The sequence below is a fragment of the Brassica oleracea genome, chromosome C1 (assembly GCF_000695525.1).
Source record: "Brassica oleracea var. oleracea cultivar TO1000 chromosome C1, BOL, whole genome shotgun sequence".
NCBI classification, from domain to species: domain Eukaryota; kingdom Viridiplantae; phylum Streptophyta; class Magnoliopsida; order Brassicales; family Brassicaceae; genus Brassica; species Brassica oleracea.
Window position 1 is genome coordinate 13,706,629 of NC_027748.1, and position 23,219 is coordinate 13,729,847.

Consider the following 23,219-nt stretch of genomic DNA (forward strand, 5'->3'; position numbering starts at 1 on the left):
GAGCTCGTTTATCGTCTGCGCATCAAGACCCACCGGGGTTTGGGCCACGTCATCATCGGCGACATCTTGGTTGGCAGTCTGCGTTGGTGCTGCACCAGTCGCTCTCTCTGTGTTAAACAGATGTCTTCGGTACTGCGCCGTCGAAGCTTCCACGTTCGCAGCGAGGGGGGCTAAGATCTTTGCGAGCGCTGCGATTTGGTCGGTCGCCGCTTTCTGGGCCGCATCTTGTTGCGCAAGGCGCACCATGATAGTTTCTATTGAAGAGGGTTGGAGTGGTGTCGGAGTCACATGGTAAGACGCCGGCGTTACTTCAGCGGCTTCACGATCTTCTCCAGAGGAAGAGCCGTCGTTACTCGTCGCCATCTTGTCGACATTACTTTGCTAAAGGTCCCACGGTGGCGGTCAACTGTTTGATCGGGAAACGGTACGGAACGAGAGAACGTTCAGTTTTTAGATGTGGGTTTAAGCAAAGACGTCTTATTAACGGTCGGAAGAGTGTTTCGTCGGTTACAAGGAAAGGAGATGCGTGAAAAGAAAGGTACCAGAGCCTTGAAGGCTTTACCGGAGAAATACGACAAGGCGAGATAACAAAGGTAAAACCCTAATCTGGCCGCCCAGTGTGTATCAGTGATTTCGGATCCCTCTTACGTTGTCTTTCCTTCCCCTTTTATAGCTGACCTCACGCTCTTCCGTGACCTAGTTTGTGTCGTCTCTGTGGGCTTTAACTCGCTGGGCCGAGAAGTCCACGATGTCTCGTGGAGTCGTTTCCTCGGGGCGTTTAGTCGAGAAGCCCATCGAAAGCTCTCTCACATTACGCCGAGAGATCGACCCTTCAAGCCGCCGCTCCGAGCCGATGCTCCGCTTCATGTGGGCCGGGCCGTCTGTTCTTCGGACCTTGAGGGATGGTCGAATTTACCATCTACAGGGGAGTGTTTCCTCGGTCTTGGCTCTCTTCCCTCTCCTGGTTTCTTTAGACTTGTCAGTTGATCTCGTGGTGTCTCTTCCGGTGAGGCCATCGGCTCTGGTCTAAGGTTATCTACTTCGGGTTCTCCGTGGTAGTGGCGCGTGGAGTTAGGATTTGTGGATTTGTCAACTGCGGTCTTGTGCTCTGTGGCGGCGCGTGCGGTTCCATCCAGTCTCGGAGGCTTGATCTAGGGCGTGTCTCTGACCTTTCTCTTGGGGAAGGTGCTGGTTTGATCTGTCTCCTTGGTTTCAGGTGCGGTGGAGTGGCACTTCCGGCGGGTTCTCCTTCCTGAATAATCGCTCTTCCTTGCGGCTCATCGTCTTGTGTGGTCTGTCGTGTTGCTTCGTTAGCAGTCGCCTGGTGAAGCTGTCAATGTTTGTATTGGCTTCTTTGTGTTGAGGTCATCCTTCAGAACCGGACTCTAGGCAAGCCGCATTCTACCGGGTCCGGTGTCTCCTTGTGATATGTAGACCACCTATTGTGAGCTGCTGTGGCTCAGAGACAGCTTCGCTTTAGCTCGCTAGCTTTGTCTTCCTGTCTTGCTCCGTGCGTTTGTCGTTGGTAAGGGTGGGTTAGCATAGTTTTAGCGTAGTGTTGTTTAGATTAGTTTCTTGTTCTATTTAGTTAATCATCCGCTTATGTAACTTTCTGTCACAAATTAAAAATGGTAATAATACTTTAACATGTTTACAAAAAAAAAAAAAAAAAAACTAACACCATGTTTAGGAAGAAAAACTAACAGCATGTGTAGGTAAAAAATACGTCGGCAACATGGCGTTTCAGACTACAGATTCTTTTCAGAAAAGTTGATTTATTGGATTTACCTGAATTACCGTTTTCTTTGATCCAAAAACACATGATGAAAATTTTGGGATCAGCACATAAATATGCCAGTTTTATATTATAAAATGTAAAAGAGCTTAGATAGTAGTATCTTTTGTGATTTAAAATATCGTTTGAGAATTCTAGTCTATTTTAAATGTGTCGATTCTCTTCAAAAAGATGCATGCACAAGATTATTTGATTTTTTGTATATAAACCGTAATCAGTTGATTATAACGACAACTAGGATAATCATTTTACTCTTGGCCAAAAAAAAGAAAAATCATTTTACCAAAGTAGTGTTATTCAACCATATATTTTAATAGAATTTAAGTCTAAACACTATCTATTATTTGAATGATGATTATAAATTATATTTTGAAATCTAGTGTTATTCAATGAACTAGGGATCTTCGACCCGTGCTTTTGCTTTTTGTTCCGATTTGGTTAGTCGGCATTATCCATCTCCTTTTTTAAATCGATTTTTAGCATTTATTTATAAAAGTTAGTCTATCAAACATGTTGGTTTTGTGTAAAAAGAAAGTGATATAACGAAAGTGAACGTGCGAATGGTAAAATTTGACAGTCTCCTCGTGTCACCCCACCACGTACTTAAATTCTACTTTCATGCATTTCTTGATTCTCTGAGAGGTTTGGGATGAAGCGTCTTCATAGTGAAAAGAAACTTGGTATCTTCTTCTGAAGGTTCCAACGGTCTCCTACTTTTTAAACATTTCTCTTCTTGTGATCATTGATGGTGTTTGAGTGTTTTGTTCACCATCTTCATTCTTCTTCTAAGTTTTATACTCGTTTTGCTCTCCTTTCACTGCATGTACATCCGCTAAATACTGAAATAAAAATATTTCAAACATTTGTTTATATGAAAAATAAAATAAAATACTTTTCATTTAAAATTTTGCTTATGTTGTTCTTAATTTAGTACATAATTGCTAGATGCTGAAGCAAGGGTATGACAACGTCATAGGCAAGACCATAGACTGAATCTTTTGCCAGCTTACAATCATGCACAATAAGTGAATTTTAAAAAAACATGTTACCTACTATCAATAACAGTTGTTCCACCCGTTTCCACCCGTTTCAGCTACTCTGCCACCAGCATCTCTGACTACACCTCCACCAGCAGTTACACCAACCGTCTCACCACCACCAGCTCCAAAGGTTGCACCAGTTATCAGCCCAGTAGCTCCGCCTCCACAACCACCACAAAGCCCGCCTGTGCCAGCTCCAACCGTCTCACCATCGCTTGCACCCCGCCTGTGCCAGCTCCAACCGTCTCACCATCGCTTGCACCGGCCTCTCCCCCACCGGCATCACCTTCTCCACCACCAGCTTCACCGCCTCTAGCGCTTACACCAATAACTCTACCACCAGCACCAGCTCCTACCAAGCACAAGAAAAAGCACAAACACAAGAGGCATCACCATGCCCCAGCTCCAGCACCCACTCCTCCAAGCCCTCCATCTCCTCCAGTTCTAACAGATTCCCATGACACGTCTCCAGCACCATCACCATTTCAGAACGCGGTAACACTCTCTTACTAAACTACAATCTTTAAAAAGAAACGCACTATCACCAAACTGAATTATATAACAATCTTTAATTTCTGGTTTTACAGAACGGAGTAAATGCCTTGAACCAGCTAGAAGGAAGAGTAGCAATGTGGCTCAGCACTTAACTGGGAACTCTCCTCATGCTGGCTATCACAGCCTAAAGTCTCTAGCTTTCTTCTCACTATATCACCTATGTATCAACTCCAAAAGCTACATTTTTCCCCATTGTATACCAAACACATTTGATTAAAAAATAATACATTTTTTTCTTCTCTATTCTTTGCAGAAAATAAAATCATATCAAATTTGATCAGTACTTGAATCCTTGGAGGTTTCTTTGCGGAAGTCATACTCAACAATGACCAAGATTCTCAACCAGCTTATGATGCTTAAGACATCCACCACACTGCCAAAACAAATTAAAAAAAATTCTTTTAAAGACTATCATATAACATGTCTCTTCAGGAAAATTAAGCAAACCAAAGACTTGTGTACCTGGACAAAGACAAGGCCACGTTCATAAGCCAAACGGTTGATAAGCCGTTTAGTTCTTCTCTCTCCGCATGAGTTGCAACTGAACTCCACTTGCAAACTTCTTCTTCTTGGTAGTTTAATATCTACAGAAGCAACCTGTTACCTGTCCCTGCATGCAATTAACCAAAAAAAATCATCAGCGAGAGAAAGGCACAAAACACCAACATCAAAGAGCAAACTTCTCATTGAGTTAACCTCTGAGGAGTCCTTTGATTCTTCTTCTTCTGGATCAGTGAGAGACCCTAAAACAGTAAACAACTGATTCCTTTGCTCGCATGGTCCCTCCTCTATCACAGGAACAGTTCTTGACCTGGAGAAACAGCAAAAGTATGAGATTTTTGTTGACCCATGAAAGGAAAGAGCTAAGCTTTGGGACCTGTGTTGAAGAGCCGATGTAGGAAACAGCTACGCTATGATTATCATCTTCTACGTGAGACAATAAAAAGATGATAATCAGAAACAATTAAATATAAAAGAGCCAAATTAACAGATTCGAAAAAGAGTCTCTTCTGTTCGAGGAAATGGAAACAAAAGGCTTGAGAAATCCATGGAGATGTGGTTCTCTTCCAGATTACCGATTACCAGCTTCAGTTTCAGCTTGCGACAGCCATGGAGTTTCAGCATTCAAATATCTCAACTTTTTTTTTTCCTATACGCGCTTCATTTGTCTTTATTTTCACGACGAGACTTTGAGAGTACTCAAAACAGAGTCACATATCTTGTAAATCAGGTTTCGTCTTGAATCAATTTAACATTTATTCAAAACGATAAAAGAGATAGCCAAATAACTGTTTAGATAATCGCTCAAGTATTTACCATGGAAGATTTAAGTAGATGATTTAGCCAGTGAAGGATCTTAACCTGAAAAAGAGATGAAGAATTAACCAAACTTGTCAGACATTTCAAAAAAAAATCAAACAATAGTGAAAATCAACTCAGCCTTTTGATTAACAAACATCATTCGGAAAAATAAATCCCAATTGACAAATCTAGACTGAATCCGTCAAAATCCAGTAACTAAATTCAAGCACTCATATGTGCATATCAGCACGAATATTTTACGTAACAGAAGCATGAACTCATTAAATCGACAAAGAGGAAACATATCTCATGATTACCTCCGGAAGATTCTTGCTCATCCATCACTTGTTGACACTCCTTTGCAGAGAAGATACTCGATCGACTTCTATTTTTTCGAGACAATAAATTATTATTGGAGTTCATAAGAAAACTGAACTCTAGTGCAAGAGGAAGGAGACGACAACCCTAATCAGCCAAAGGCGACGCATACTGAACTATTATAATATAGATTATTTAAATCCAGTTTTAAAAATGAGTTTCGATTCTTCTTCACGTACTGGACAAAAGAATAACCTATCATTTAGAAGTAAAACCAATAATATATGAAAATCATAAATCTTCACGCTTTCTTTTTATACAATCTCTCCAAATCTATATTCTTAAACTAAAACCAAAGAATCTTTAGTCAGAGAAACCCATTATAAATCGTCAAAACCTTAGGAAAAATCAGTACAAACCAAATTATATTTTTTATATCATGTGTTTTTATATATCACCATATCTTACTTATCTCGACTCTTGTACATGTATTAAGTTTAGGACGAGAGCTTTGATGTCATGATTAAGCTTGTTAAGAATGTATATTATGCAATCATATTGTGTTAGGTCGATTTGGGATGAAATATTTTGGATCAGCACATATTGCCATATGTCAGTTTTATATTATAAAATGTAGAAGAGCTATAGATGTAGTATCTTTTGTAATTTTAAAGATCGATTTGAGAATTTCAGTCTATTTTTAATGTGTTGGTTCTCTTACAAAAAGATGCATGCACAAGATTATTTGATTTTGTATATAAATTCATGATTAACTACAATTAGAATCAACACAATAATGAAGCAAGGTTCTCTCCACAGCATGACACATCAGATTTTTAAATGCATGAGGGATTGACATGTCATTAAATGAAAAAACTGTGAAAACCAATCAAAACATTTTGTCTCTCCACGTCACTTTCTTCTTCTGTTTAATCGAACATCAAACTATTTCCTCATTCTTCTCTTGTTACCTAGAAACTTAAATACTCTTCTTCTCCTTAAGCGACTTAAGATAATATCATTATTATAAAGGGACTATGACTACACATGATCAAACGTGAATCATTATTAAAATCTCCTTTGTTTTCGTCTTACTTACCCGAGACATCTCCCTCTTAGAGGCGGAAGAGTTCTTGAATGGTGGAATTTAGTGTTTGTACGCGGTGGCCATAGACGGTTGTGACGGCGGAGCAACAGTGGAGCTTGGCGGAGGAAGTTCGAGAGTTGTGTCTCATGTAGTTGCCGGCGTTCGAGAGTCGTGGCTCTTTCTGAGAAGAATAATCGTAGATGGATCCATGGTCGGTTTCGAACACACCGGCTGTCGTGACATCTGCGGTGGCGTCGGATCCGCTAACCATCAGTGTTCGTCAGAGTTGAGGCTCCTTGCTAGCTCTTCTCACCCTCGCTTGAGTATCTTCTCTCTTTAGATTTTTTGGGTCGTAGATCTTGCTGTGTTTTTTGTTTCGATGTCTTGTCTAATCCTCGTCATGTTGGTCTTGCAAACGTTTTTCCGGTGCCGGAATGTAAGATTCAGATACCCTTTTGGGTTAATATTTTAATATAATTTCGTTTAAAAAAAAGAGATGAAAAAAAAATATGTGTTAATTGATCAAGAGAAGAAACGCAGCAACAAAGGAAGAAGAAGCATGAGATGAGATGAAGAAGGAGATGAAGCAATAGTCTGAGGTAAAGAAGGAGATGCAATAAAAGAAAGAGACGGCTATATCCAGAGAACAAAACAAAAAGAGAAATTAGGTTTGGTTTAGACACTTGGGTGACAAACTTTTTTTCATTTTCTTTTAGTTTTTTAAGATCGGTTAACTGTTCGGTTTTCATTAACCGAACTGATCCTTACAATTTTGAAAAATGAAAGAAATGACACTTTAAAATAATAACTGAAAACTGAATTCAATTTTATATGTGATTGGTTTTGTGTACTTAGCCGAGTAATAAACCGAATTATCCAAAATCCGGTTCGGTTCAGTATAGTTATAAGGTCATTTTTATTACAACTACAATTATAAGAATGATTAAACAAGAAACTTCACTATAAAAAATTAAAAGTGAGAAGAAAGGGTAAGAAAATAATTGGTATAGAACTATTTTTTCTATCCATTATGTTTGTTTGTTTGTTTGTTAAGATCTAAAATCTTTTTACCAAAATCATAAAATAAACCATCATAAAATAAACTCGCGCATTTGCGCAGGGCATCAACTAGTAATCATTAATTCACTATTGACATACCGTATAGATACGAGAGACCAGACATACATTGGAACTAACAAAAATTAAATTCATATTTGGGATCAATGCATAATATTTGGTTCACAAAATTGTACCCCAAATTGTTTCAAAGTAGATATTTGTGCAATCCATAACAATTACCTCAATACCTCCAATACAACTTCCATTAAACCATTAAACACCAGGCACCAGCAGCGAGAATATCGTCCAGATCATAATATTGACCTTTATGGTCTTTTCCACTGTTTTTTTTTTACAGAGTAGATGGCCTACTTATAATAAAAACAAATGCATCAACGTGGAGATTCTTGTTTTTCACTCCCGCTCTGAAAAGTATTGTGGAAGCTTACAGAAGTCGCCGTCGCGTAATGTATACCATAGAACTTCTTTATACAAGTGATAAGTTTCATTCTTTTCCATTTAGCAATAATGGAGATGGGGTTATGAAGGATGAACTCCTCACGCTCTCTCCTTCATGCAAGAAGCCAAGAAGTTCTCTGTTTAATCTCGCTCATGTAAGCTCTTTTCTGACAACGCTCATGTATTCATTAAGTTACTTCCACATATCGACTTTTGCAAATCTGAGAAGTAAGACTATATACAATAGATTCAACACACAACACCTTCCACATCATCTTCTCTTTTTTCCACATCAGTTTCTCTCTCTTCCAACTAATAATTCAACACCCACTCATTTTTTATACTCTACATTGGTTTGTTTAAAATAAAATTCAACATTCTACCCTACAATTTTTTTTTCCATTTTTTTGTTTTGTTTCACATCTTTTATTTTGTAATTACATATTAATAATTATTATCAGTTTAAATTAAATTACAATACTTAAGAGCTATATAAATGATTAAATAATTTATGTTTAATTTTATAATTTTAATAAAAATATCAATTATTTAAGACATGAAATATAAAGAGTTATTATTAAAAAGTAGAATTACGAAAATTTAAAATTTAATACAATACATTAATAAGCACACAACACAAATAATAAAACACATAACATAATTAGTACAATAAACTCAACTCACAAACTTGGAAATCTTTCTAACCACGGAACATGCTGAATTTTTGCCATATGTGTTTGACTAGATCTGCTTGCAGTTCGTGATGCACATTTGAATCCCGCAACTCAGATCTAGCACGCACGTGATTTGCAAATGAAGGTAACACTTCGGTCGAGAATGGTTGTGGGGCATTAGATCCACTTGCCTCAGATTGATCATAATCGGTCCAGAGTTGAGCATATGTATCTCGTTCATCCTCAACAATCATATTATGCAATATGATACATGACCTCATTATGATAGCCAAATCAGAAATTTCCCACAAGCGAGCTGGTTCCCGAATGATTTTAAATCGAGCCTGCAGCACTCCGAATGCACGTTCAATGTCCTTCCGACATCCCTCCTGAACTTGTGCAAATAACTTGTCTTGTTCACTCTGTGGAAGCCTAATCGATTTGACGAAAGTAGGATAAGAAGGATATATACCGTCAGCTAGATAGTACGCCATATTGTAAGGTCGTTGGTTCACGAAGAAGTTCACTCTTGGAGTATTTCCTTGTTCAACATCATCGAACACTGGTGAACGATCTAGAACGTTTATATCGTTCAATGTGCCTGGACATCCAAAAAAAGCATGCCAGATCCATAGATCATGGGTTGCGACCGCTTCAAGAATAACTGTGGTAGTTCCCTTGTCTCCCCGAGTATATTGTCCTTCCCACGCTTTAGGACAATTTTTCCATTCCCAGTGCATGCAATCAATACTCCCAATCATTCCCGGGAAAGCTCGCATTTCACTAACATGCAAAATTCTTTGTAGGTTATCTTCAGTTGGGGCTCTCAGATACACTTGCTCGTATAATTGTATGATTCCCTTACAAAACCTACGCAAGCACTCCAAAGCTGTTGTACCTCCAATTTTGATGTATTCATCAACTGCGTCGGCTGCCATACCATATGCTAACATCCGCATGGCTGTGGTACATTTCGCTAGTGGAGATATACCTTCTTTATTAGCTGCATCAAATCGTTGAGTGAAGTAATCGTCACTTCTTGATAGGTCCTCTACAATTCGGAGAAAGACATGTTTCCGCATCCGAAATCGTCGACGAAACATTGTATCGTCATATGTAGGTTGATTGGAAAAGTAGTCGTCAATCAATCTTTGATTTACCGCTGCATGATCCCTCTTGTGGTATCTCCTCTTGCTACGAGGTGGATAGTCTTCCTCGATTTTCTTTCGACGCTCTCTAAACTGGTTGAGGATATACCTTTCTTCAATTTCAGATTGTCTTTTGTAAGCTTCGATATCAAAAAGAAGTTCTGATGGATCCATATCAAAAGGAATTTTCGATGGATCCATTGTGGTATTGGTACATCAATGAAAGAATGAGTCTTTATTTATAAGACAATGAAATCGATAGATCATGTTCAGTGGTTGGAGGATAAGATTTTTACATTGAAGAAAAAGTCATGGGCACTCGACAGCATTATTAAATCGTGTTGAGTGGTTAGAAGATAAGATTCTCCCATTTAAAGCCGAAATTGACGGATAGCATTGATTGAAAAGTCACGGGCACTCGACAGCTTTATTAACCATGTTGAGTGGTTATAAGATAAGATTCTCCCATTTAAAACTGAAATTGACGGATAGCATTGATTGAAAAGTCACGGGCACTCGACAGCTTTATTAACCATGTTGAGTGGTTATAAGATAAGATTCTCCCATTTAAAACTGAAATTGACGGATAGCATTGATTGAAAAGTCACGGGCACTCGACAGCTTTATTAACCATGTTGAGTGATTATAAGATAAGATTCTCCCATTTAAAACCGAAATTGACGGATAAGATTTTATATTATTAAACCATAACATAACAATACATTATTAAAGCATCAACAGACAACAACATTATTAAAGGAGAAAATTACAACAAACATTACAAAAGTATGAAGTGACATGCTGCAGACAAGCATGGAGTGTGATGATGCAGAAACCACTTGTGACTACAATTATTTTCCAAATAATTCGTAGCTCAACTGTTGGAACAACTCGTTGCTCTGGTCATTGAGATGTTCCTTTTCACTTAGCTTCAGCCACATCTTCATTTTCTTAGCCCGAGTTTTTTCTTTCATCAATTGATTTGCCTCCTCTTGCCTTTGGTTTGCCTCCTCTTGCCTTTGGATTGCCTCCTTTCGCCTTTCATTTGCCTCTTCTTGCAACATGGCTAATTTTTCCAAGCGTTCAAACTCTTGAGCTTTGATTTGTTTGAATTCATTAAAATCTTCGTTGACCACTTCCAAGGCTATGCCCTTACCTTTTTTTTTAGTTTTTTTCTTTGTTGCATCCCTCCCCATTGGACGAGCAGTGGATCCTATTGAGTTGGAGTCACTAGCATCACTTTTGTGGGCTCTCTTAGAACCACTGCTTCTAGAGCCATTATTCCCTCCGACCTGACTAGCATAACGTGGCTGATCACGAACAGCGATCCATTCTTTCATTAAAGTGAAATTTGCGGTACCACCATCAGAAAAGATTTCTTGCGCTTTCGCTAATACATCTTGCTCTGACCACCCACTTTGTTGCATACGTTTAGCGCTATCGTAAGCACCAATCCATTTTCCCAATTTTTGGTTCATGTAATTGTAATGATTTCTACACGATACTCCACCACGCGGAGGATCAAATGAGCAATGCTCATTACAATATTCAGCAATTTTACCCCAAAATGATTCGCTTCTCTGGTTTCTACCAACAACGCTGTCTGTTCCATGTTTGATCCACCCACTCAGTAGCACCAAATTCTGCTCGGTGGTCCATTTGACGCTTTTTCGGGTAGCAGGGGTTGAAATGTCTGCACGAGGAGTGGCTTCATTAGCTTCACTTACACCACCAAGAGTCACCTGTGTAGAAAATTCGGGAAATTCAGTTGCTCCAACGTTTTGAGCAATTTCATTATCCGTCGGAGTAGAAGAATAAGCGGGTGGTTGAGAAGAATATGACATCGGCGAACCATAATATGGATGATAGTTTGGAACAGCTGATGGCATGAAGAAACTTGGTGGAAAACCGTAACTTGGAATGTTTTGTGATTGATTGGGAAGTTGATTTTGAAATGGGTAGTTGTTGGGATTTGGGAAATTTGGGTAGTTGAAAGGATAATTTGAAGAGTTTTGGGTATAATTAGAAGAGTTTTTGTTGGGATCTATTTTTCAATAAAATAGAAAAATATAGTAACGAGAATTGTTTGAGAGGTGAATGATGATTTTTTTTTCTGTGTCCAAATCTAATGAAACAAGTTTCTATTTATAGAATATGAAAAATGATAAATTTTAATATATTTTTTTTGAACCAAATAATGTAGAAAGAGAGAAAAAAATTGAACCAAATAATGTAGAAGGAGAGAAAAAAAAAAGAAATTCAACACAACCAATTAAAAAAAAAAAGGTAAAACTCACACATTTGTCTCAGCGAATAGGAAGAGACCATGCTACATTCTCTTTACTCTCCAATGAAATTCAACAGAGTTTAATTTTTTAAACTAGTTGAATGCCAACTCAATTTCAACACTTCATTAAATATCCCATTGCAACATGTAAACGGTCGAATTTATAAATTCAACACACATTCTAAGTAGTCTAAGTTTAAGCCAATTCATTCATAAAGCTTTTTATACAGTGTGTCAGAATAGACTAGTCATAAATGGATGCAGTTTTCTTTTAGACTAGTCATAAATGGATGCAGTTTTCTTTTTGGCTTTCGATTATTCTAAAGTTTAACGGGTGATTAAATGATTTTTTTATCAAAGAAAACCAAAAACTCCTTAAAAATCTACAAAACATTGAAGGTCTAGTCTAACTATACCGTTAGATCATATAACTATACTGATAGATCAAACCTCTTTGATACTATCATCTCCAAATGGTTCACTACGTGCTATTATTTTTAACAACATCTAATTTTATTTTCTAAAAAATGTTCAAAAAAATTTCAGTGATTTCATTTTCTTGTTAGAATTTTGAGTTTAATTGATTCTTATTTTTTTTAAAATAATATTATAAGAATCAACAAAATTTTGTTTCAACTTCTCAATCGTCTGTCTTAAGAATCAACAAAACAAATAAACAAGAACAAAATAAAGTAAAAATGTGTCATTTGTTAAAATAGATAGGCTTTCAACCTAAAATCAACTAGTGGTAATTAGGTTGACATATTTATTTTATATACTAATTAATGTCTCTTCCAATTACTGATATGTGAGACTTTGTCACTAATATGCATGGCTGAGATGATGGTTCTTCCTTCGGTCAATCTTATAATGTTCGGAAAAAGATTGATAGGTCAATTTTGGAGCGCATCCATGTAGATCAAATTAGACTGTATAGATCATAGTCAGGGGGGGGGGGGGGGGGGGGCAGCTGTCCCACATGAATTATTAGGGAAAAATTTATCTTCATTGGTTTTTTGAAAAAATTATGAATAAGTATTAAAATCCATTTTAGTGCCCCATGATTTTTATATTAAAATTTCATATTGTCCCGGTGAGCCTTTTGGCTGGCTCCTCCATTGATCATGGTTTGATATTATGTTAAATCAGATAGTCTTTCACATAAAACGAATTAGTGATAAATAAATTAGCTTATCTATTTTATATATTATTTAATATCATTTCTAACTTCCGATGCAGGAAACTTTATCATTAATACCATCACTTTAAGAACATTTAACAACAACATCCAATTAAAGTTGTCAACCACCTTTTTTGAAATTGATCAGGAGACATCCGTTTTTGTTTCCATGTTTTTTACTTTATTTGACTTGAAATCAAACCTAAAGATCTTATATTTCATCGGTTTCAAAATAATATTTAGAGTTTTTACACATATTAAAAAAAATTAAAGTTTAGTTATTAATGCATATTTTTTTGTAATTTTATATTTCTTATATTTTTGACTAAATTATATTTATTATATTTCTAAATCAATAAAATTTTAAGAAATGCAATTGATGTTTTTGAAGTTTATAATTTTTTATTAGTTGATTAAAAAGTGTATTGAAAATATAAAAAAATATTTTTTAACATAATTTTAAAAAAACAGTCATCTTTTTCGGGATGAAGGTATTATTTGTTAATCACATTATAAAATCTAAACTTTCATTTTTAAATCAAATTTACAACTAGGTAGTAACCCGCGCCTTGTGCGGGATGTGATTATTAGTTTCGTTATTTTTAGTAAAAAGCATTAAATCTGTTTAATCTGGCTATTGGTTCGGTCTTAAGTTTTTTTTCTGTTTTTAATCTTCTAAAATATAACTATTATTTTAAATTAATATTCATTTTAGTTTATTCGTCTAAAATGTTTGATTTTTTGGTATTTTCCAGTAAAAACCAAAAATACATCTTATTTGTTTGTTTTCATGTTATGAATTTTAGATACTTGACATGTCGAACCAATAGTTTCATATTATAGTTTCTAAGCAGATAATCGTATTAATAGTAATTAAAATCTAACAAAAATCTTAGAGAAAATCTTATTGAGACAAATCGGAGTTGAGAGTGTCTTTTTTTGCCAATTTTCCCTATTATCAAATCATTGTGAGGCTATCATGTGTCTATTATAGTGTTAATGCATTTATTATAATGCTTTTTTTTAATATATAATGGATTTATTAAAGAAAAAGAAGGTTAAACCAGTATTGGATAGATATTCTTAAAGATTCTCAAGATAGCCTTTAGATTTAAGGATCAGAATAATTGTGCTGGCATAAAATCATTAATTTTTTATATTTTCTAAACAAAAACATCATTAATTATTTACCTAACCACAAATCAACCAATAATAAAATAGAAGGTATATTATTATTGATCATATAACATTAAATGTTAATAAATTTTACATAGAAAACCGAAAACGTCATATAGTTTGGAATATACAAATTTTTCTAAAATGACTTATATTAAAAAAAAGGAGGGAGTATTTCCCAAGCATCATCCAAAAAGGTATGCGGAAAGAAAACCCATCTGATTATGGGGCTCTAATCATCGCGAGTCTAAAGTTTGTTTTTTATCATTTCATTTTCGGCTGAAGATAGAATGCCCACCAAAGAGAGAGAGCATCTATATTCTATATGCTCCACCGAGTCGTCTGTATTCTTCGAACCTAGCAGATTAGTAAAGAAGGAGACAATCATGATGTCCTTTTAATATGTACGAGACGTTATCCGTTGCATCCCGCCAATGTCGAATTGCATTCCATGCGAGAAGGAAGAGCTTCTCGTCGGAGCGGCGTCCGTGGGTGATTGTGAAAACCCTAATCCCAAACACTGTCTCCCAAGACTGGCGCATGTCTTGAAAATTATACTTGTTGCCAAATGATTAAAATATTAGTTCTTTTATTTCCTTTCGAACACTATCATTACCATACTTATTAAACAGATTTAGTTTTAATATTGTGTGTGAGAGACTTCTAAACATTGAAATGCTATTTTTCTAATGCAGAACTTTTAGCTTTTCTTCAAGTGCCGGGGTTCTTTGGAACATCTGCTATTAAACCTCTGGTATGGAGTGTTTGTCCCCGTTCTTGGGGGAGATTTTGCGTCCCATGTGTGACTCAATGTGCTACCGGGTCGTTATTAATGCCATAAGGTTCAAATCCAACGTCCAAGCTCTTAACAGTGTGATGGAGAGATTAGTTGAGCTTAAGGGCAACATAAATGAAGACCACAAAGATAAACCATTTAGACTCAAGATAATGGGGTGGCAAAGAAATGCTGAGGAGGTTATCACTAAAGCAAGGTCGAAACTTGAGGAACGGGTTTCGTGTGGTAAGTCCTTGAAATCCAGGCTGATACGATTCTCAACGAAGCTAGAATGCTCGAAAAGGAAGGTTTAGATCTTTTAGACATGATAGCTGCGGCTACTGCACATGAAAGAGTTGAACATGTTCCGGGAGTTTCAGTACTTCATCAAACAACGGCTTCAAATATGTTGGGTAAAATTATAGATGGTTTGAGGAGCAGTGAGGTTCAGAAGATTGGTATTTGGGGTATGGGTGGAGTAGGGAAAACGACATTGGTGAGGACGTTGAACAATAAGCTTCATGAAGAGACTGCAACTCAACCATTTGGCTTGGTGATCTTTGCTACACCATCCAAAGACTTTGATCCAAGAACGGTCCAAAAGCAGATTGCTGAGAGACTGGATATCGACACCAGGTTGGGAGAAACTGTAGAGAGGCTGGCAAGAATGATCTATGTGAGGCTTGAGAAAGAGAACAACTTCCTTCTTATTCTTGATGACGTGTGGAAAGATATTGATTTAGATCTTCTGGGCATTCCACCAACAGAAGAGAACAAGGGTTCAAAGATCATTCTCACTTCCAGGTTTCTTGAAGTCTGTCGTAGTATGAGGACAGATCTTGATGTTAGGGTGGATTGCTTGTGCGAAGAAGAAGCTTGGGAACTGTTTTGCCAGAATGCAGGAGAGGTAGCGAGATCAGATCTTATTGAGCCCATTGCAAAAGCCTTTTCACTTGAATGTGGCGGGTTGCCCCTGGCTATCATAACAGTCGGGACAGCTATGAGAGGAAAGACAAATGTCATGTTGTGGGAACACGCCTTGAATCAGCTAAGTAGATCGGTACCTTGGATCAAAAGCATTGAAGAGAAGATCTACCAGCCTTTGAAACTGAGCTACGACTTCTTGGAAGGACAAGCAAAATCTTGTTTTCTTCTTTGTGCTTTATTTCCTGAAGACTACTCCATTGAGGTTACGGAGCTTGTGATGTATTGGATAGCTGAAGGATTCATGGAGGAACAAGGTTCCCACGAGGAGTCCATGAACGAAGGAATCACAATTGTGGAGAGCTTAAAGGACTAGTGCCTGTTAGAAGATGGTTCTCGCAGTGAAACCGTTAAAATGCATGATGTTGTCCGAGATTTTGCAATATGGATTATGTCTTCCTCACAAGATGATTGCCATTCGCTTGTCCTGTCTAGTACAGGTTTGCAAGAGATTAGACAAGACAAATTTTCTCCTTCTCTTCGATGGGTTTCTTTGATGAACAATAAGCTCGAGAGGCTCCCTCGTCTACCAGAAGAGTACTGCATGGAAGCCTCAACCTTACTGCTACAGGAGAACTATCTTCTACAAGAAGCATCAGATGGGTTCTTGCAAGCATTCCCAGCTCTTAGGATTTTGAATCTAAGTGGGTCACGCGTGAACTCCCTGCCCCATTCCTGTTTGCAGCTTTCCAAACTTCATTCTCTTTTCTTAAGACCTTACCGAACTACCTTCTCTAGAAACTCTTTCTAAACTTGAGCTACTGGATCTACATGGCTCCCGTATCAAAGAATTCCCAAAAGGGCTAGAAAAGCTGGAGAGCTTTAAACACCTTGATCTTTCAGGAACAGTTCACCTCAAAACTATTCCAGCTAGAATTGTTTCGCGGTTATCAAGTTTGGAGACACTAAACATGAAATTAAGTAACTACCATTGGAGTGTAAAAGGAGAAGAACAAGAAGGCCAAGCAACAGTTGAAGAGATTGCATACCTTGACTGTTTACAGGTGCTGTCTATATGTCTTATTTGTTCGCCGTCTTTTCTGAAGAAGAACAACTCTTCTTGGATCAAAGTCTAAAGAAATTTCAAAATTAATGTGGGCTTTAGCTACGTTTTGCCTATGATACACGATCAGAGGACACTAGCAATAAGTGGTCTCAACTTATCACAAGTATCCATGGAGTGGCTCTTGGCTTGTACAACCTCTGTAATACTGAACAGTTGTCAAGGGCTCCAAGGAATGATGAAGAAATTGGTCACTGGCAGCAAGACATTCGTGAATCTGAAATCTCTAACGATTGTGAAAACTAGTATCAACTCTAGTGGTGGTGGGATTGAGAAGGCAACCAGCAAAGGATCCTCCACAAGTCCAGACACACTTCCATTTCTGGAGGAACTTGGTCTGCACGAAGTTAACTTTGTATCCCTTTCGGAATTACAAGCACAGCTATGGTTGAGATTGGTAGCTCTTAAACTACTTCTGGTCAGCAAGTGCAATAACCTTAAAACACTCGTTGAGATAGACATGTTCACTATGCCAAACCTGGAGGAGATAGAAATTAGCGACTGTAACTCCTTGCATAATCTACGCCAAACTATTGATGGTCCACAAGAACCTCTCCTACCAAAGTTACGTGTCATGAAACTGAGAAATCTTCCAGAGCTGGAGAGTGTTTGCTACGAAAAAGAGACTTGGGAGTGTCTCGAACAGGTGAAAGTCATGAACTGTGGTCGGCTATATACTTTGCCCATAAGCTCCAAAACTTGTGGAAGAATCAAGGAAATAAAAGGAACTATAAGTTGGTGGAAACATTTGAGATGGGATGATCCTTCTACTTTAGAAACTCTTGATCCTTGTTTCAAGCCATTAAGATTACTTGGTGAAGAAATGGCACCCATATTTGGGGAGCACTACTTGTGGGACAGTTGATGAAGAATCTAGCTAGGTCCATCATCCCAAGAGCACTACTGTCTTTTCTCTGTGTTCTCTAATATTTCAATTGTGGATGTGCAAAACTCTCTTTTGTTTATGTTTGGATGTCTTTCCTTTGTTCGAGTCTTGAAAATGTGTGTGTGCAAAACTATATCAACAATGTTACGTTTTTGGATACATAAGTTTGGTGCTTAAAAGGATAAACATCAAGACACTGCAATAAGTCAACAAAGTGGAGTATTATTACAGTACGAACCCCTAAAGCATGTAGAGTCTGAAACAAAGAGAAGAAAGGTTCTTCATATATTCACACAACAGAAACAAAATATCATATGCAACTACAACTAGATCCACACAGCTGTTGTGTAACCGTCCTCTACTACTTGTTCGCTCTCACATCAAACCATTTTCCAGCGTTACCTTCTTTGTCACATAGGATCTCCTAATCTTCTTCATCGGTAGGCTTAGAGGAACCGGCCTTCTTGTTGGGGAGAAGGAGATTGTGGATGTTAGGCATCACTCCTCCATTAGCAATCGTCACATCTCCAAGTAGCTTGCTTAGCTCCTCGTCGTTCCTCACAGCAAGCTGAATATGTCGAGGCACAATCCGAGTCTTCTTGTTATCTCGTGCTGCGTTCCCGGCAAGCTCAAGTACCTACACAAATTAATCACACCAAATTAACAAACCCACGTTTACAGATCCGTTAAAGAAACCTCAATCGGACCCGAGATTAAACCTTTCGCTAGATCATCAAATTCGAAAACAAGGAAGCAAATCTAAATTGGTGATCAATATCTATTAAAAGAGTCTGTGATTTACCTCGGCGGCGAGGTATTCAAGAACGGCGGCGAGATAAACCGGAGCTCCTGCTCCAACGCGCTCGGCGTACTTTCCGGCCTTGAGGAATCGGGCGATACGACCAACGGGGATTCTTCGCCGCGCCAGATCCGAGTTGTTTACCCCGACCCGCCATCTCTACTACAGCTGAGAAGATTGAATTCTCTAGAAAGGCAAACTAGGCCTGGGCATCCGGGTCTTCGGGTCGGGTTCGGATCAGGTATTGTCGAGTCCGGGTCCTTCGGGTCCTAGCAATTTAGACTCATATAGGTACCTATAACTTTTCGGGTCGATTCCAGATCGGGTTTTGTCGGGTCCGGGTCGGTTCAGGTCTATAATTTCAAAACTCGTAAAATACCCAAAATTTTTGAGTATATTTCGGATCCGGGTCGGTTCGGGTATTTAGGGCCCGAAATAGACCCGAAATATCCGAATTGGATCCGAAAACTCAAAAAATACCCGAAGAACCGCAAAAATACCCAAAATTTTTGAGTATATTTCGGATCCGGGTCGGTTCGGGTATTTAGGGCCCGAAATAGACCCGAAATATCCGAATTGGATCCGAAAACTCAAAAAATACCCGAAGAACCGCAAAAATACCCAAAATTTTATCCAAAATCAGACCCGAAAACCCAAAACATACCCGAATTTTATCCGAATACCCAAATTATATTTTCTAAAAATCTAAAATTTCACCAAAAACCTACAATTATACCCGAAAATCCAAACCCGAAACTTAAAAAAAATCCGAAATATCAAAAATATACCCAATCACCTAAATATACCTAGTATATACAATTATTTGCGGGTACTTCGGGTACCCGAACGGGTCTCAGATAGGACCCGGACCCGAACCGAGACCCGCAGGTCCAAAAAAGACCCAATAGATACTTAGCATGGACCTGAATCCGGAGCCGAACCTGTATTTTCGGGTCGGTTACGGTTCGGGTCTTCGGATCCGGGTAAAATGCCCAGGCCTAAAGGCAAAGAAAAGTATATGGACGACGTAGACGATAACAATAACGAGTAGTTGGTTACAGCGAAACCCGCCATGAGTATTGATAAGTATCCCTGACCAATGATATGACACTGCACGGCTCGATAGTTGTGACCGTTAGATTGTTTTTCATTTAAGGGATGCGATTTGGTTTCCTTCGGTTAGGCACTGTTTCAGTGAGTGGTTACATGGGCTAATTTGGGCTTATTAATTTTAGCCCAAAGTAGCATAACCTTTTAATTTAACATTTTTGGCCCATGTTGCTTTGGGTCAAGTCCATGCTCTATTATTTTTGCCTTTGAATCCAAACAAATTTTGTATCATTATCAGTTTATCACAATCATTATTTGCAGTTTGGTTGGTTAACATTCACACGACAATTTTTGTTCAGTGAAGGTTTTGGACCAGAAGCTAAACTGATCCCCAGTTTTAAACTATAAGATATTGTCACATTTTCGTCTAACCAAATGAGCAAATGTACCATCGCTTTTACTATTGTTGATAGTATAATCCTATTTTAACCGCTCAAAATTCCTTTACAGTTCCACTAAAACTCCATCACTACTAATTGGATTCTTATTCATTTCAAATCGTCAGTGACTTTTTGTGCAATCCTAACTCAGATGCACAAATGTTTATTCAATAAACTTTTTCTTTTGTTTAGAAGGGTAACCAATTCTTGTTTATGTGATTATATTGGTTCATTCTACGAGAAAAGTGATTATATTGGTTCATTCTACGAGAAAAAGGAATTCCGATTATCATTTACCATAAAATCAAGCTACAATTTTTGCTTAATTTCTCCAAGGATGGATAACAAACAGAAGAAAACAGGATGTAGACATTCGAAAAGGTGGATGTCATGAGCGTGGTGGTGGGTGGCCATGATGTTACCAACCTTTGAAACAAAAATAGGTGGATCTCACACTTATTAAATTGTTCATTAATGTGGGATGTGGAGATGCCTACGTAAAAATCACAACACAATCATTATTTGTTTACATAAATAATGGGAAATTTATTCAATCAGATCATTTTCTAAGTGTACTATGTGTATACAGAAACTTCTTAGGGGTTCTTAGAGTGGAATTCTTATCGGAATATAAGAACTCGTCTCTTAACTTTTAATTAAAAAAGTTAAGAACCGGCTCTTAAAATTTTTATTCAAAAACCAGTTCTTACCTTTTTTAGTTAAAAGTTAAGAGACGAGTTCTTATATTTCGATAAAAACATCACCCTAAAAATCTCCAATAATCATGCTCTCTGGTCGTATTGAAAAATAATGTGAGAACCAGTTAAATTTGGTTTTGTACTTGTTTGGAATTGGCAAATCAAATTTCCAAAAAAAAAAAATTTCACTCAAATAGTTGTCCGGAGGACAACATAATGTGGATGAGTCCTTCTGGTCTGACAGTATGTGAAGACTTCACTATTCTAAATATAATTCAAACTATGCAAAATATTGGAAGCATACAGTTGGGAAATGTGAGGCTGTATTTTTAGCCAAGAGACAACCAAATCATATACAGTATAGCCTCGTGAGTCAAATAGTATCAAGCAACTTGACAATCTATGGTCCATAGATAATTAAGTTACCTAAGTACGATCATCGTTGTCTCGCCAACTCATAGATTGTTAAGTTAGTTAAGTACGATCACTGTTGTGTCTACATATGGTCTCCATAGATAGTTAAGCTACCTAAGTACCATCACTATTGCGTCTTGATTATAGTTTTAAACTTTTACTTAGCGTATCTTTTTTTTTATCTTTGACACAGCAAAAGAAACTCATGGTTGTGTCTCTTTCTTTTTGACCTTTTAAAAACTGAAAACAGAAACACAATCTAACATTTCATTTCAATCATTCTTTCCGTTTTTGCTTCTTTCGTTCTCATATCCATCAGAAGACAAAACATTGGAGAGAGAGGATACAACAATGGAAGGCTCAAGAACAAGAACTGAAAAGAAGAAAAAGCTACCCAGTGTTTGGTTTTCACTCAAGAAATCTCTCCACTGCAAATCTGATCCCACCGACGTCCACGACCCGAGTTCCAGAAGCAAAGAGACAACCAAGCGATCAACTTACCGGTCCGGTTGCTCAAGATCCATAGCCAATCTCAAAGACGTAATCCACGGAAGCAACCGACACTTAGAAAAGCCGACGACTTGCTCTAGCCCTCGTTCAATCGGAAGCAGCGAGTTTCTCAATCCCATCACTCACGAGGTCATCATCAGCAACTCCACTTCCGAGCTCAAGATCACCGCCGCCGCCGGCGACGTAGACTCCTCCACCGGAGCAAGGGAGTTCGTGGGAACTCTGAGACCAGGAACGCCGGTGCATTACTCCTCTTCAAACAGGAGCCAAGCGTCGAGAAAGGCCTCGTCGGAGAGAGACAGAGGAGGAGCAGCGTTTAAACAGAGCAGGAGAGACTCCGCCGTTGTCAACGGAGACGATTCCTCTGTTTCTTGCCATAAATGCGGCGAGAAGTTTAGCAAACTCGAAGACGCAGAAGCTCATCACCTCACCGAACACGCCGGTAATAACACAAAGTTTCGTACTTTACGTCATAAAGTTTCTAACTTTTTTTTTTGAACTGAATAAAGTTTCTAACTTTTTCTTTTTTTGAACTGAACAAAGTTTCGAACTTTTTTTTTTATCAATAAAGTTTCGCAACTTTCAACCCAAAAATTTTCATTTTCGCCAGTGACAGAGCTCGTGGAAGGAGATTCGTCGAGAAAGATCGTGGAGATGATATGCAGAACAAGCTGGTTAAAGACAGAGAACCAATGCGGGAGAATCGACCGTATCCTGAAAGTGCACAACATGCAAAAGACTCTAGCGAGATTCGAGGAGTACAGAGACACCGTCAAGAACAGAGCGAGCAAGCTACAGAAGAAGCACCCGAGATGTATCGCCGACGGAAACGAGCTCCTCAGGTTCCACGGAACCACAGTCTCGTGCGTTCTAGGGGTAAACGGGTGCACGAGCCTTTGCTCGTCGGAGAAGTGCTGCGTTTGCCGGATAATAAGAAACGGGTTCTCGGTGAAACGGGAGATGAATAACGGGATAGGGGTTTTCACGGCGTCGACTAGCGGGAGGGCGTTTGAGTCGATCGAAATGGACGGTGGTGATGGGACGACGGAGAGGAAGGCGTTGATCGTGTGTCGGGTGATCGCCGGGAGGGTTCATAGGCCGGTGGAGAATGTGGAGGAGATGGGCGGGTTGAATGGGTTTGATTCTTTGGCGGGTAAAGTTGGTTTGTATACTAATGTTGAGGAGCTTTATTTGCTTAACTCTCGAGCTTTGCTTCCTTGTTTTGTGGTTATCTGCAAGCCCTAAATCAACTTTTTTTTTTGGGGTTAAGTTGTGTGTGGTATCAATAGAGTTTTAACAACGCAAAGTTGGAATATTGAGTTCACAGCTATGAAAGTATTTAGCATTAAGAACGTATAAACTGTAGTTGTGTTCACGTAAAACCTATAACAACAAAAGTTCATTTGAGACTTTTTGCTACTATTGTTGGAGCAAGTGGAGTACGAGAATAAAAGAGACTAAAGTTTGAAGAAGTTACATCACGTCTTAGAAAGCCGAAGTTACATCACCGAAGAGTGGAA

The 23,219-nt window shown here is 38.2% G+C and overlaps 3 protein-coding genes and 3 pseudogenes across 4 annotated transcripts; 3 read left to right on the forward strand and 3 right to left on the reverse strand.

Moving 5' to 3' along the window:
* The first annotated feature begins 748 nt into the window (after nucleotides 1-748).
* On the forward strand, nucleotides 749-3,760 carry LOC106332196 (annotated as a pseudogene).
* A 3,811-nt stretch (nucleotides 3,761-7,571) lies between these two features.
* LOC106312240 lies at nucleotides 7,572-17,947 on the forward strand (annotated as a pseudogene).
* On the reverse strand, nucleotides 8,215-9,850 carry LOC106312246 (putative nuclease HARBI1). Its single transcript, XM_013749692.1, has one exon. The coding sequence runs from the start codon at nucleotides 9,636-9,638 to the stop codon at nucleotides 8,316-8,318; it is 1,323 nt and encodes a 440-aa protein (XP_013605146.1). The 5' UTR covers nucleotides 9,639-9,850; the 3' UTR covers nucleotides 8,215-8,315.
* Nucleotides 9,979-11,765, reverse strand: LOC106332203 (glutathione S-transferase T3-like). The gene is made up of 2 exons (XM_013770687.1): nucleotides 11,735-11,765; nucleotides 9,979-11,481 (listed from the first exon to the last, which is right to left on the reverse strand). The coding sequence occupies exons 1-2, from the start codon at nucleotides 11,763-11,765 to the stop codon at nucleotides 10,289-10,291; spliced, it is 1,224 nt and encodes a 407-aa protein (XP_013626141.1). The 3' UTR covers nucleotides 9,979-10,288.
* A 6-nt stretch (nucleotides 17,948-17,953) lies between the features above and the next one.
* On the reverse strand, nucleotides 17,954-18,838 carry LOC106312254 (annotated as a pseudogene). The gene is made up of 2 exons (XR_001264163.1): nucleotides 18,591-18,838; nucleotides 17,954-18,425 (listed from the first exon to the last, which is right to left on the reverse strand). The product of XR_001264163.1 is annotated as a probable histone H2A.3 (transcript).
* Nucleotides 18,839-21,385: 2,547 nt separating this feature from the next.
* LOC106343403 lies at nucleotides 21,386-23,009 on the forward strand. The gene is made up of 2 exons (XM_013782604.1): nucleotides 21,386-22,141; nucleotides 22,310-23,009. The coding sequence occupies exons 1-2, from the start codon at nucleotides 21,541-21,543 to the stop codon at nucleotides 22,942-22,944; spliced, it is 1,236 nt and encodes a 411-aa protein (XP_013638058.1). The 5' UTR covers nucleotides 21,386-21,540; the 3' UTR covers nucleotides 22,945-23,009.
* Nucleotides 23,010-23,219: the final 210 nt, after the last annotated feature.

What these genes read in the sequence shown, in the direction of transcription:
- LOC106312246 (XM_013749692.1), bottom strand. Translation starts at nt 9,638, where the DNA reads ATGGATCCATCGAAAATTCCTTTTGATATGGATCCATCAGAACTTCTT.
- LOC106332203 (XM_013770687.1), bottom strand. Translation starts at nt 11,765, where the DNA reads ATGGTCTCTTCCTATTCGCTGAGACAAATGT. An exon ending in CTATTCGCTGAGACAAATGT is followed by an intron (nt 11,482 to 11,734) that starts GTGAGTTTTACC and finishes ATTGAAAAATAG; the next exon opens with ATCCCAACAAAAACTCTTCT.
- LOC106343403 (XM_013782604.1), top strand. Translation starts at nt 21,541, where the DNA reads ATGGAAGGCTCAAGAACAAGAACTGAAAAGAAGAAAAAGCTACCCAGT. An exon ending in TCACCTCACCGAACACGCCG is followed by an intron (nt 22,142 to 22,309) that starts GTAATAACACAA and finishes CATTTTCGCCAG; the next exon opens with TGACAGAGCTCGTGGAAGGA.